This window comes from Passer montanus, unplaced genomic scaffold (assembly GCF_014805655.1).
Source record: "Passer montanus isolate IOZ18808 unplaced genomic scaffold, ASM1480565v1 scaffold11, whole genome shotgun sequence".
Taxonomy (NCBI): Eukaryota; Metazoa; Chordata; class Aves; order Passeriformes; family Passeridae; genus Passer; species Passer montanus.
Window position 1 is genome coordinate 3,368,047 of NW_024357613.1, and position 14,135 is coordinate 3,382,181.

General features: G+C 40.0%; 1 protein-coding gene across 1 annotated transcript; it reads right to left on the bottom strand.

The window, feature by feature from the left end:
- Nucleotides 1-332: 332 nt before the first annotated feature.
- Nucleotides 333-14,130, bottom strand: QRSL1 (glutaminyl-tRNA amidotransferase subunit QRSL1). The gene is made up of 11 exons (XM_039726901.1): nt 13,978-14,130; nt 13,623-13,782; nt 12,346-12,444; nt 11,244-11,340; nt 9,374-9,550; nt 7,021-7,196; nt 6,803-6,915; nt 5,077-5,269; nt 4,591-4,708; nt 1,260-1,465; nt 333-795 (listed from the first exon to the last, which is right to left on the bottom strand). Exons 1-11 carry the CDS (start codon nt 13,999-14,001, stop codon nt 584-586), a joined length of 1,575 nt encoding a protein of 524 aa, XP_039582835.1. The 5' UTR covers nt 14,002-14,130; the 3' UTR covers nt 333-583.
- Between the last annotated feature and the right edge of the window lie 5 nt (nt 14,131-14,135).

Below are 14,135 nucleotides of genomic sequence, written 5' to 3' on the forward strand. Positions count from 1 at the left end.
TAAAACAAAATGCAGGTGTGCCATTAGGGATATGGTGAACTTTGTAGTGCTGGGTTGGACTTGATCTTAAAAGTCTTTTCTAATCTAAAGGATTCTATGGCTCTAAGTTATTCCCTTGTTTCCCTTTGTATTTAAATCTTGGTAAACAGATCCTTGATACCTTTGTTCCAATACAGCTTGTCTCGTTGTTGCCATTACAAAAGCCTATACTCCAGAAGGAAACCAAGCCCTTTGGCAACTATGAAGTTTTCACACAACAGTTCAGGCTAGCTCTTTAATTGGTCAGATACCTTACACACCCTCCAGGGATTAAAAAATCAGCTTCACAGGCGTAACATACACAATTTCAACTTGGTATTTTTAATATCAGTAAGAAATGTCACTTAATAACATGGTAATGTTTACTTAATGATTCACTTTGCCTTAATTACACTGTAACAATCTGCCATGATTCCATTGTGCATTACTGAATCATAACATCTTAGAACAGATTATTACTTCTGCAAAAGACAATTAACTGCAGAAATTAGTTTCTTGACCATCCCCACAGTTTTCTTGCTCTAGCTGACTAGCAAGTCCCAGGCTATGAAAAAGAAGCAGATTTCTGATGCTGAAAGACATCACTGTCATGCCTCTTTACTTCTTCCAGTTGAATCACTGGGAATTGTACTTGTTTTTCAAACCATTTGGCTACAGTGAGAAGCTGCTTCTCCTGGAATGAACGTCCAATGAATTGAAGCCCAACTGGCAAGCCTCTCTCTGAAAGAGCTGTAGGAACACTTATGGCTGGCAGTCCTGGAAGAAAAAAAATACACATGCAAAGACTTACTATAAACCTTACAATAATTTTTGTATCAATTTTAAGAGAACAAAAAAAAAAAAGACAGAAAAAAGACTTGCTAAAATAATTTTATTCAAAAAAGTGAATGGTACATGTTCACAAGAAATTAATTAGAGATTTCAGAGGTCAGCATCCTCTGAAAAAGATAATCAGCTCTCCTTAGGAAGAGATTTCTGTCTCTGGAACAGATTCATCTTACCTGCAGCCCACACTCAGCTCCAAGGTGCCTTACTTTAAAATCTGGTCTTACATTTTCAAGCATTTAATAAAACTGTTCTGAGACCCAGTTATCACTGTAAGAGTTCGGACATAGGGTGAAATATCTTGATTCTAAAGAGAAGGTTAAATACCTAAAGGGATTTGACTTTTAAAATGATGAGGCAGGGGAAAACATAGTTGAGTTCCTGTGCCTACTCACCAGCCATGTTTGCAGCCTGTGTCAGGATGTCATCTTGAGCACTGCGGGTCCTGTTGTCTTCTTGGATGAATTCTGTGTATGGTGCTGCATCACTCAGAGTGGTGGGAGTGAGTAAAATATCAACACCGCTCCTGAAAACCTTCACAAAGTCATTGGTGATGAGACGTCTCACTTTCTGTGCCTTGACAAAGTACTTCTCATAGTTCCTAGAAAGGAATAGGGACATAAAGGCCTGACACTTTAATTCCCAAAGTACAGAATTTTATTCTTAGTTACTGTGGAAAAGACAAGCCCAGTAGTCCTTTTTGACAAAATTTTGACTGACACTGGAAGTTTAGTCACCACACATGTGTTTGTGGAGGGTATACAGCTGAAGAAGGGTGAAGGTAAATAAAAATCCAAACAACACTTTTATTATGAGCATTTGGAAACTAAACTGTGCACTGAATTTCACAGAACCATGGAAAATGCTGAGTTAGAAGGGACCCATCATGATGATGGAGTCCAACTCCTGGCCCAGTACAGGACACCACAAGAACCACACCATGTGCCTGAGAGCACAACTCAGACTGGCTGTGATCGCTTCCCTGGGGAGTCTGTTCCAGTGCTCAACCACCCTCTGGGTGAAAAGCTGCTATCTAATTTCACTGCAGGGCAGCACAGCAAAGTCTAGGAAATACAGAACTACACAGGTCTGAAAAATAGGAATTAACCATTTAGGATTCAATCCAGCAAGATACTTGAAGCAGATGAAAAAGTCCCCTCATCTGTGAACAATTGCAATTGGATTTAAAACTATGTATGTGGTTGTAGTATACTTCTCTGTAGAAGACTTTATCTTTACCCATTTTTTCCCACTCATGTAAAATGTGTTCTATGGATTTCTGTCTTTACACAACTCTGAAGCAGAAACACATTAGTCAACTTTATGTCTATCGTTCCTTTTAACCTCATATGCAGAACTGGTAAATATGGAATCTGAAATTCAGAGAGGTTTGGTTTCAAAAGTAACTGTCATCTAAACCCTCAGTTATTTGGGAAAGAAAAAAAAAGTAAGGTGAAAGAAAAATGGAGTGGTATATTACCAACTGCTACATGTCAGAGTGTTTACAGTTAACTACAGCTGCCTAAATCCCACTTTGTTAGAGTAATCTGAAGATTTAAGATTCCAAGAAACAGCAATGAAAATGGTTGTAATCAATAAACAGATTCAAGTTAGTAAGTTATACAATAGGAATTAGACCTTTTTCTACAATCACTTCAGAAATCCACCTGGCTGTTAATTTCAGAAAGTCCCTAAGTGCCACATCTACATGTCTTTTTAATATCTCCAGGGATGGGGAGTTCACCACTTCCCTTGACAGCCTGTTCCAACGCTTGACAACCCTTACAGGGAAGGCATTTTTCCTAGTATCTAATGTAAACCTCACAGAGTACAATATAAAAGGCTGTTTCTTCTATCACTTGTTACCTGGGAGAAGACACTGACTCCCACCTCACCACAATCGCTCTTTTCAGGTAGCTGTAGAGAGTGATAAGGTCTCTCCTTTTCTCCAGGCTGAACATCCCCATCTCCCTCAGCCACTGCTCCTAAGACTTGTGCTCCAGACCCTTTACCAGCTCTGTTTTCCTTCTCTGGACACAGTCTGGCACCTCAATTTCCTTCCTGTTGTGAGTGGCCCTCCGAAGACTTATGCTCTAGACCCTTCACCAGCTGTTGTCCTTCTGTGGACACAGTCTGGCACCTCAATTTCCTTCCTGTTGTGAGTGGCCCAAAGCTGAACACAGGATTTGCGGTGTGGCCTCACCAATGCTGAGTACAGGGGGACAATCCCTGCCCTGGTGCCGTGGCCACACTGCTGCTAATACAGGCCAGGAAGCCAGGGGCCTTCTTGGCCACCTGGGCACAGCTGGCTCATGTTCAGCTGCTGCTGACCAGCACCCCCAGGTGCTTTTCTTCTGGATAACTTTCCAGCTGCTCTTTCCCAGCCCTTAGTGCTGCCTGGGGTTGTTGTGACCCAAGGGCAGGACCTGGCCCTGCAGAACCTCACACCATTGGCCCCGACCCAGCTTGTCCAGATGCCTCTGCAGAGCCTTCCTGCCCTCCTGCAGATCAATACTACCATTCCAACTGGAGCTGTCTACAAACTTGCAGAGGGAGGACTCAATCCCCTTGTCCATGCCATCTCTAAATATGTTAAAAAGAACTTCCTGAACAATCACCTAGTCATTTTAAAACTTAGAAAAGCAAGACAAAAATAAGCTGTGAAAGGCAACATTTGCAGGAGACACAGATGGGTTTTCTCTACTACTTATTCTAAGAATGCTTTCTGAACCCTGCACTCTGTTCTTCAAGAGTAATTTACTGTGGAACAGGAACACAACTCGCCTGTTCCATGTCGGTGGAAGCTAATTGTGTATTCCTTCACAGAAGAGTTAACTACGTGAATTTTAAAGCAGCCTTAGGAAAGCTGATCTGGACAGTTGTAAGCAGAGGGAGCACACTTGGCAGGAATATCGGCATTCCGTAAAAGCTGGTTGTTACAGACTGACTGACAACATTCCTGTCTCTGAGAGCAATCAGAAGTCACATCTGATGAATACTCTTGCTGACACAGCTCTTTCAAAGCAAGTGCACTACAGAGACTAATTACAGGCCTAATATTTTTGTTAGTATCTGAACAAATTCAGACAAAGAGAAACAGTACATTTACTAACATAAATTAGGACTGCTGGATAATGATTGAAAACTAAAGATGTAAAATTGATCCACGCACTAGCTTCTCTACGTGAGCTGGATAAAACCCTGACTTCTGTAAGGACTTCAGTTCAATACTGCTGCCAATGCTCCTCTTTCCCTGTACACTGAGACAGAGAGCTGCACTTAATTTAATTGCTGTGTCTCTGGCTTTCTCTAGAAGATCTTGCTACAATGTACCAGCAGTTTTTCTATGCAGTTTTAATGAGATTAACAGCTACAGAACTTCTAACACCAGGACAGTAAACACTAGTATGATATCAATGTCATACCATAGGGTAGATTTCTGCCTAATTTAACTAATGGAAGCCAATAATGCTCTGGTAGGGGAAAAAAATCCACTAAATTGTTCTACTTATTTAATTTAGGATGCTCACTGGTAAGACTCAGGGAAAACATTTTCCTTCATTATTAACAGTTCACTAAGTATTATAGAGCTAAAACAATAATAAAAATACAAACAGCTACTACTGTAAGGGCAATTTCTTTCTCATGTCACGATGAACAATTAATCAATGTTTGCTCAAAAATTCATTAACCTGGAAAAGCTGAATTTCAAAAAGTTCTGCTTACTGTTTCAACAAGAAGTAGTTTCCTGATAGAATCCTTCCTCTCACAACATCATTGAAGCCCTCTCGCCGTGTTGCAGCGTACATACTTTCAGTGGAATCCTTCATGTCAGAACGATGTCCTGAAAAGAAAAGGCATTTGGGTATTAATACTCCTTGTAATCCTTAAGATTAAATAATGTCAGAGTAGTACAACAGGTCAGTGTTTGCTGCAATGTTACTATTCTGGAAAAACACATTCCTATTTTATTATGGAAATAGTAAACTAGATTTTGAGCCTTGACACTGATATGCCTAGTAGTGAAATATATTATGTATTTATTTACACATTTTTATCTGCAAAAGGTTTTTTACTACATTCCATCTTGGAGAATGAAGCATCCAATATGAAGCATCCAACCATGAAAAGAAAATCTACAAATACTAACACTTTTACATGGCATCCAGCATGTTTCTACTGTCTGAGAAAAAAGTTTTTTCAAAGCCTTACCATATTCCAGTCCATCAAACCTGGCCATATTTGATGCCACTTCTGCTGTGCACAGTACATGATAGCAGACAATTGAGTAACGAGTGTGTGGTAGGCTCACTTCAACCACTTTAGCTCCTGCATTCTTAAACAGATCAGCAGCCTTTGACCAGAGAGCCAGAATTTCATTAGACAGCCCTGGTGCATGATATTCCTTAGAGGGAAAAACAAGAAGAGGAGTTATTTTACACACTGGTTTACTTCTAATAGCAACCAAAACACAAATACTCCTTGCTAAAAATACACTGAAACCATTACCTCACCACTATATGATTTAAAGTACTAATTAAAGCTTTTTGCATCTACTAAATCCTATAGAATCAAGGAGTATTAAATTAACAGGATTCAGTCTTCTTAAGAGTATATGTTCATCTCAGCAGGATCAACAAATGTATCACAGATCATGGAATTTCAGCAGTTTCTTCTGAAGGAGTAATTGCCCAGCTATTCCCTTATTTGTCTATCAAGACTATACTGTACTGTTCTGCAGCCACAGGTGGGAATTCTTCAGGTCTAGATCCTGACACTAGGGCTGTTAGCCCCCCTTGTTAACGCTGACAATGTTGTATCAGTGGCAACCGGCACACCTTGGTGCAACAAATAAAACCACCCACCCAAGAAGAGCTACCATCAAGGGCCTGGGAGAAGACTTAGATTAGCTGCTTTCCTATTTCACAGACAAATTATAGATATTCTATTAAAATTCCCTATTTTTGTAGATACTTGCTTTAGTTCTATCCCATAATATAAGGGTCATAATACTGTCTGCTCTCTGAGTAGCTATGACCCATGTTTTATGTACACGTGTATCTGTTTAGAATAACCTGTAGCAGTAGAAAAAACTGTCCAAAGGATAGGAAAAATTAACCAGTACCACCATGTTAGATTTAGCAAGATTTAAACAGTATGCAGCTGATAGATTTTCTAGGCACGTAATTTTTCCATTTCACAGATTGTGAATAATTGGTCAGTGGACATCTCTGCTTACCAAATTAAAACTTTTGGTATGCCTGTTCTAGCTTAGGTTCCAATACTGAGAATCCAATTAATAAATGTTATTCACATTGTCTCTTTGATGGCAGAGCCTTTATTAAATTAAAAATAGGCTGAAGTCCCAAACTTTGTTCCTAAACTTCAAGTACTCTTACAGTTACAAACATGATTGAATTGCACACACCAGATGCCAAATTACAGATGTCTTTCAGTTCTTCTTAGGACTCTGCTAATCACAGCTCCTTGTGCCATTCAATTGCCTTTAAAATTCTGCTCTATATTAACACAGTGGCATTTAAGCAAGTATCTCAAAGCTCTGGACAAACCAGTACCAAGCTCACTGAGTGGGAAGGCAGCAAGAGCAATTTGTTTGAGGTCACAGAGTGGACTAAGGAAAGAGCAATAGAGAGAACCAAGAACTGAAGTTCCCCACTTCCCCTGAAGTTCCTGACAGTGCTTCCCACCATGCTGACAACATGTTTTAAATGATGCATTAGTGTATGCTTACTCCAAATTCCCTGGACAGGCAACAGAGCGCACATGTAGTGCTCTTTTCCAGGAGCTGCTTTTCCTGTCTTCACTGTTTCAAATCGTGGGAGACTGGGAAGTGGTGGGCAAGACACAAGTTTTTTTTTGTTATGTGTCTTCTATTTGCTCTTCCTGTCCATAACTGTTAACAGGATTTAAATGTTACCTTCGGAATTCCAATTGAAAGCTTGCTGACATCAGTCAAATTAGGTAGTTCAAATGGCTTAAAGTCATCCTGAATTGTGGTAGAGTCCTTAGGGTCATGTCCAGCAAGTGAACCTGAAATAAGACACGACATATGAAGAACAGGAAAATGTACGTTATTTAGTCAGAATTCAGTTTGTTTTGAGGAAATGCAAACAAAAATGTATAACATAGTAATACCTAACAAAACTGCTGCATCATCCACACATCTGGTTAGGATTCCTGGCACATCCATGGAGTTCACTAGAGGAATGAGACCATGGCGAGAGATCAGTCCATATGTTGGCTTTAAACCTACAACACCACAGTGAGCAGCAGGGTTTCGGGTAGATCCTCCTGTGTCTGACCCTAAGGCTCTATGGTTTCAAAAGGATCATCATTAGTAAGATAATTCAGAACATTTCCAAATCATAAGAATGGCTTTGAGATGCATCGATTTAAAACTGTAAATTCTTCCAGAAGTCATAATCACACAGCCTAAATTCCAGTCTGCTCTCTATGTCTGTTTCTCATTTGTTGAATTTGCCATTAGGAGACTCCGGTTCTCTTCACAAAGAAGAGGCAGATAGGTAGAAATCAGACCATCTCAAAATGGTCCCAAGTATCTTCTTCTGCCTTCCCCGTTCCAATACTGTGGACTCCAACTGATACATCTCATGTGAGTTAGGGAACAATTTTCAACACCGATATCTTATTTATTGGGTAGCCAATGCACCATGCATCAGCATTTTCCAGCATGAAAATGAAGAACAACACTTCTTGCCCCTAACAAGAGGGCATACTTTGGAAAGATATTTTTCCTGTTTCCAAATCTACAAAGATTAATCAGAACTCCCAGTTTACAGTAGCTTAGGTACAATTAAAACACAATATATTATTATTATGTTGAATTCCTCTTTTTTATCCACAAGTGAAACCTTGTTCTTTCTAAACTGAAATTTTTATGAAACAATTTTCTAAATTGAAATAAAAGATGCTGTTCTTGTGTTTTTAATAAATTTAACTGAAGTATTAAAAAGATAAAGCAGTTTTCCTTCAAATCTTTGCCAAAACCAATTTAAATTCCAGAAACAGGTATAATTTTTATTGAAGTGATTATAAGACTTTTCCCTTAGCCATTTGTTTATGAGATGCCTGAACCAATTCTACTGACCTTCCTGATGTGGAGTTTTTTTCAAAGCCTTTGTGTTGATGCAAAACATCCTCAATTTTATAACATTTTTGGACATCCAAATATCAAACTGAAAATCAAACTGGCAGTATTCCTGGTGCTTGAAAGACACTAACAGGATGGATATACAATAGATTATATGCAATAAAATAGCTGGACAAACAATCTCCCTGATCTGACAATGTGCTGACCAGTGCAAAATGGGAGCCCAGCAACGTAAGAAAAGGTGCCAGACCCTCTCAGGATCAGCTCATTCTGGCTCAGGATGAGAACCAGCAGTCCTTGGGAATGGCTGCACTGAGTTCAATTTCAACAGTATTAAAATATTGAGTAGGTTACATCCCAGTAAAGGGCAAGGTGATGAAGAGATATATAACTTTAAAAAGTAATTTAAGGAGTTGTAATCAACATTAGCAAGAATATTTTAACAACAAAATAGATTCTTGTAATGTAGTCTATGGACAAAGAAGGATAAAGTAACTAAAGAGCATTTTTATACACCTTCCAATTAAGAGCAGAATTGAAATAATCATCTATAAAACACGCTCCAACATGTACCTCTAAAAATTGCATAAAATGCAACATGTAAAGGTTTGTGATCAGTTTTAATAGTCAGATGGGGAAGATAGTATAGACAACTGATTTGCTAAATAGTGTGTTGCTATTCCATACAGTTAGTAATTATTATTTTTAAAAAAAAGTTCAGCTTGTTTAAACTCCTTTAGGAAAAACACTCCAAACAGCCATAAACATACACTTGCCTAAAAAAAACCCCTCAACACTAAAACTGTCTTCTAACTTAAAAACAGGGAAGTCTGTAAGTATCTATGTAATAAGTACTCTGTACTTACAGAGTAAGAGATTTGAAAGCTTTTAGGTCCCAAATCTCATGTACTATTACATAACTGTGCTATAAAAACAAAGGAGCAGAGGAAAGATTATCATACTGTTACAAATTAAGGGATCTCTTAATTTGCTGAATTACATTTTCAGTGTGTATTTGTGTAATGAAATTAGTGAGGAAGAGGATGTGTCACAAATCCCGTAAGGCTTTTAAAGAGATTACGTGGGAATAAGAATGAAACTGTCACTCCTTTACTGCCATCAGAATTTTATTTCACACAGTGCAAAGTGGTCATACCACTGAATAATGCCTGAAATGAGTAAATCTAAATTTGCCTGCATGGATTAATTCTGGCTTCATGATATGTCACGAGTAGCCTAGAGATGCTGAAATAAAGTTTTGTATGCCAGTCCCAATAACCCTCCTATTTCTTACTAGCTTATGAGAAAATTATAAAATTAAAACACTCCAACATATTTTTAGACATTTAGGGAAAGACAATTTTAAAAGCCTCTTACGCAAAACATGTGAAAGACGACACAGCAGCCGCGCTGCCTCCTGAGCTCCCTCCTGTTATTACCCAGTTTGACTCTTCATCGTCAGAATGGGATTTTGAGACAGACTTTTCCTTGTACTGTTTTGAATAACTCCAGGGATTTCTGACTGGTCCAAATACTCCATCCGTACTCCCAGAACTAAGACAGTCAGACAGGACAAATACAGACAGAAGTGACAAATGACACACTTGTATTCCTCAATTTAATTTTTTTAATCCAATTCCTCATCATCCTTGCAAATTCAATTTCAACACAAGAAGAGTGGTATACATAAATCCTTGAGCAGTCAACTTCTACAACATTACATACAACTGTAAAATTCCTAGCTGTTCATCAGTTTCTGACACAGAACCTGAACTGGTACTTCTTTCTAACTTCTGCCAATGCCACTGAAACAAACAGAGTCACAAAGACATAAAACTGATTCAAGCTATGTAAAAGTAGAGGAGCACATCCCTTTCAAAACCAAGGTGTTCTGTTTTTCCAGCCCTGCATTTGACGCAAGGTCACTGTTGTGAGGAAAAACAGGCTGCTAGAGGAGGAGGAAAAGCTCCACAATACCAGGAACACGCATTTCTCTGAAATGCCGCACTATTATTCACGCTGTAGCCCTCTGCAGAGGCCACAGTTCACTGGTTCAGAATGCCAGACTGGCTTCTCAGAAACTGGTTTCAGTCAGCTTGTGTCACCTAGGTGTGAGCTGACACCTGAAGCAGGGGCAGGGCATACTTTCCTCCTTCCTCAGGCTCTCCACCCCATGCTCCCCCTGACTGCAAGGTGCCAGTGTTATTACCAGCTGTATCATCAGACACAACAGGCAGCTGACAGCAGCTGGAAACCAACCTTATGGAGACATCATTACTTGAGAACTGGATCCACTCCCTGATCAAGAGATCATGCAAACATACAGACCAGAATGAGAAACTAGTATTGGGATAAGCTCTTTAGGAGAATCCTGTGCTTTAATGAACTTAGACCAGTTGTAAAACTGCATTATCAGGTTTCTCCCAGGCTTTTTGCCCACTCTTCCTCTGAGGAATATCTTTTTTACATAAAAATTACTTTACTCAAAACAATATTGTCCAAGTAATTCCACCACATCCACGTGAATTTCCAATCAAACCTTGGACTTTGGTTTAAGTATAATAAAACCAAAATACAGCATTTACTGTTTTTCACAAGTAACTAAAGTCCCAGAGACTCCCTTCCAAACCCATCCCTAACAGCCCAAAGCCATTCTCTGCTACAGCTTGGCCACCTTCACTGATTTGCAGAAGAATCAATTTGTAGGAACATTTTTCAATGTGCTCCTGACAAAAAGTCACCATTAACTTAGGCAACTTGAAAGCCTTGCTCTTGATTAGTCTGTGTGCAGCAAGTCAGGGAGTACCCATATAAAAATTACCCTAGTGGCTGGATGGCAGAGGCAGTGGCTGCCCCTGGGGGCACGGTACACAATTACCTAAGGGCAAAAAGCCATCAGTAAGGAGAGAGGAAAAGGCAGCAATTAACTGTGTTGTAACCAATTCTATCAACACACTACTGAATCTACAAGAAGGCCACTTGTCCTCAGCCTTCTGCAAAAGCTGGACTGCTTCCTGGTTCTCAAGCACATTTGAACACTATGTTCACAAAACTCAACGTCTGTATCATTTACACAACACTATACAGGCTCAGGGAGAAGTTCATCCAGCTCTGTGTACCCTTCCAGCAAGTATTCATTGTTGTCTTGCCTCACAGAAACACGAGTTAAGGATTACAGGTAGATTGGAACAGATGGTATGTTATTTTATGTAAAATCAGCACGTTAAAAATAATAAACATCACTCACCCCATTGCAAATTCATCTAGGTTTGTTTTACCTAAAAGCACAGCTCCCTGATCCAGTAACTTCTGAACTACTGTAGCATTGTAAGGAGAAATATAACCTGAAAACAATCAGAACAATTAAGAGCAACTGGTGAGATACAAGTTATTTTTACAGGTAGCTACTCTGAACATTTTGACGCTGTCATTACCACTGAGACCTTACATAACCTAGCTTGAGAACTACAACAGTGACACGAGACCTCAAGTAGTAACCAATTCACTTTGTGATGTTAACAGGGGCTTCTTCACTCCCACTTTCATCAGGAACAAGGACATCACTCCTAATACTCACTTCAATCAATCACAACAGGTCTGAGAATGTGCTTTAAGGAAAAGCATCTCAGATAATTTAACAATTTTACAACAATGAAGTCATATTTTGTTTCTTCTGCTATTAAAAAAACCACAAAATTAGAAGTCTGCTGATTTACTTCTGCTATCTTCCACAAGGATTAACATAAAGTTTTACTTTGTGGAAGAATAAAACAGATATAAGAAATGTCTCCTACTTTTGATTTTACTATAAAAACATTGCAATGCCTTGAAAACGTTCATAAACTGTTAATAGAAACAATGAGTTTAGAAATTAAAAAAATGCCTTAAAAGCATTATAGAACATGATTGTATGTTGGGATTGTTAACAATTGCTTTTCCTACATCCATATGAAAAAACTACTTAAGTCACCAATTATAAACAGAACAACAACAAAATAGGACTGTCTTTGGATGTCACCAGGTAGAACATTACTGACTGCTCTCCTCTAGACCCAAAAGCAATGTGAAGGAAAATGCAAATTTTGGAACCATTTTATTGTAGTACATAGGTTTTTATTATAAATGTTGTTAAATGCATATAAATATAAATAAGGAGATAACGTGCCTTCAAAGAAGAAACAGATTCATCTGTAGTACCAGATGAACTTGGCTAGTGAAACTGAATAAATGTATTTCATCAAATGGCACCAGATCATTTTTTGAAAATACTTGGGATTTCTGGAAGACTCCAGTCCATAAACCATCTGAAGAGCAAAATATCTGATTTTACTTTAAAAGCTTTACTGTACCTTTTAACATATTTGATGCACATGTTGTCTCAATGCCAGCTGTATTAAAGTTGTCTTTCACAGCAATAGGAATTCCATCTAGAATACCCAGTGGTTGACCTGCATTAGGAATGATTGTAAAACAACAGAGATTAAAGCAAAATGTGACATATGTATATGTGTGTGTGTATATATATATATATATATATACACATATATAATGTTCTCATCAATTACTCTTTATTTTACATGTCCCTTTGGGTGGTTTTTGAAAGCAAAATTGCTTTTCACTTGGCATTTGATGGTTGTCTGTTCCATTTTCAAGAACCATTTTCCATTCCAACACAAGCATTGAGCACTCTGTCCAAACCAGACCTCGTGTCTAAGCCCTCCACCTGCTTCCCAGGCTGGCTATCCCAAAAGACTGCATTCCAATGTCACCACACAATGCTTATTTAGCCATAGGTACTACTAAATCCACCTCATCACTAGGCTGGAAGGCATAAACACTGCCTACCTGACATACACAGTAGATTAATTACTGAAACAGAGAAAATTCTTCCCAAGTAATTGATTATCCACCATCAAAAAAACCCTGAACCAACAAACACCACAAAAACCCCAACCCAAAAGCTAAATGGTCTACATCAGGAAGCAAAACAACCTGGCTAACAATTTTATTGAGCAGAGGACAGCAAGTGTCATACAGGAAGGAAAAGATGTACTCTATTAGGTGAAAATATACCTTTCCTGCCTTTCTTGAAACACAAAGGAAAATGAGGATGGCCATCTAAATGCTGCAGATAACAGGACTGAAAGCTGTTCTGTTCTCCAATTACTAACTGCAATTTAAAAAACTCCTCTATTTTAATTCCTTTCCTAATTAAAGCCTCGATGGGTTGTGCCAGGTGTTTGCCTGTCCCAGTCTGGAAGCCCGTGAATAAGCACTGCATTGAGCACACATTCATGGCACCTGTTGCCTACATGCTCCAAATGAACCGCTGAGCAAAAAAAGCAGCAGACACCAAGCAGCAGGGCTCTCCAAGGGCCACAGAGCCTATTTAACCTGCAGTGCCTTGTTCAGTCCAGGTTTTCCCTCTGTTTTTTGGCCTAAATACTCTCCTGAGTGCCAAGTGTACATCCACGAGCACCCACGGAAACCTCAAGCATGAGCCTCATCCTCCAAGTCTCAAAAAAGCCAAGACAATCCCTTTAAAAAGCAAAAGTGCTTCGTCTAACACAGACAGCTCCTCCTCAGCAGCTTTTGAAGGACTGACATTACTTACAAAGCAACGTACCTCTTTTATACCTTTCCTCTGATTCTTCAGCCTGCTTCAAAGCGCTCTCTTCCGCTACGGTAATGTATGCATTCAGAAACTTGGTGCTTTTGATGAGGGCCAGGCACCGCTGGCACAGCTCCGCGGGACTCACTCGTCCTTCCTTCAACGCCGCCGACACCTGAGAGGGCAGCCGGGTGACAGAGGCCGCGCCGAGGCGGAGCGGGAGGAAAGCGCCATTCCCGCTGAGGGAAGGAGCGCACGGGAAGCGCTCTCCCGGGCCGCCCCGGGGAAGGGGGACGCGAGGGAACCCCGGTCACCTTGCGAACCCGTCTCGCTCCTCGGCATCCCCGGCAGGCGGACAGACCCCACTCACCTGTCGCAGAGAGGCGCGCAGCATGGCTCTCCCTGCCCGCCGCCTCCTCACGCCCGCCGAGCGACCCGTGCCCTTCCCGCGGCGCGGCAGCCGCGCGCCGCCATCTTGCCGCAACACCCCGCGGCACCATTGGCAGGGCGGCCAAGAAGGCGGCCGCC

Bases quoted from the DNA above. Each gene is read 5' to 3' on its own strand.
- QRSL1 (XM_039726901.1), bottom strand. From the start codon at position 14,001: ATGCTGCGCGCCTCTCTGCGACAG. The intron at 4,709-5,076 runs GTAAGGCTTTGA...TTTTCTTTTCAG, and splicing joins GTTTGATGGACTGGAATATG to GACATCGTTCTGACATGAAG. The intron at 796-1,259 runs GTGAGTAGGCAC...TTTTTCTTCCAG, and splicing joins ACAGGCTGCAAACATGGCTG to GACTGCCAGCCATAAGTGTT.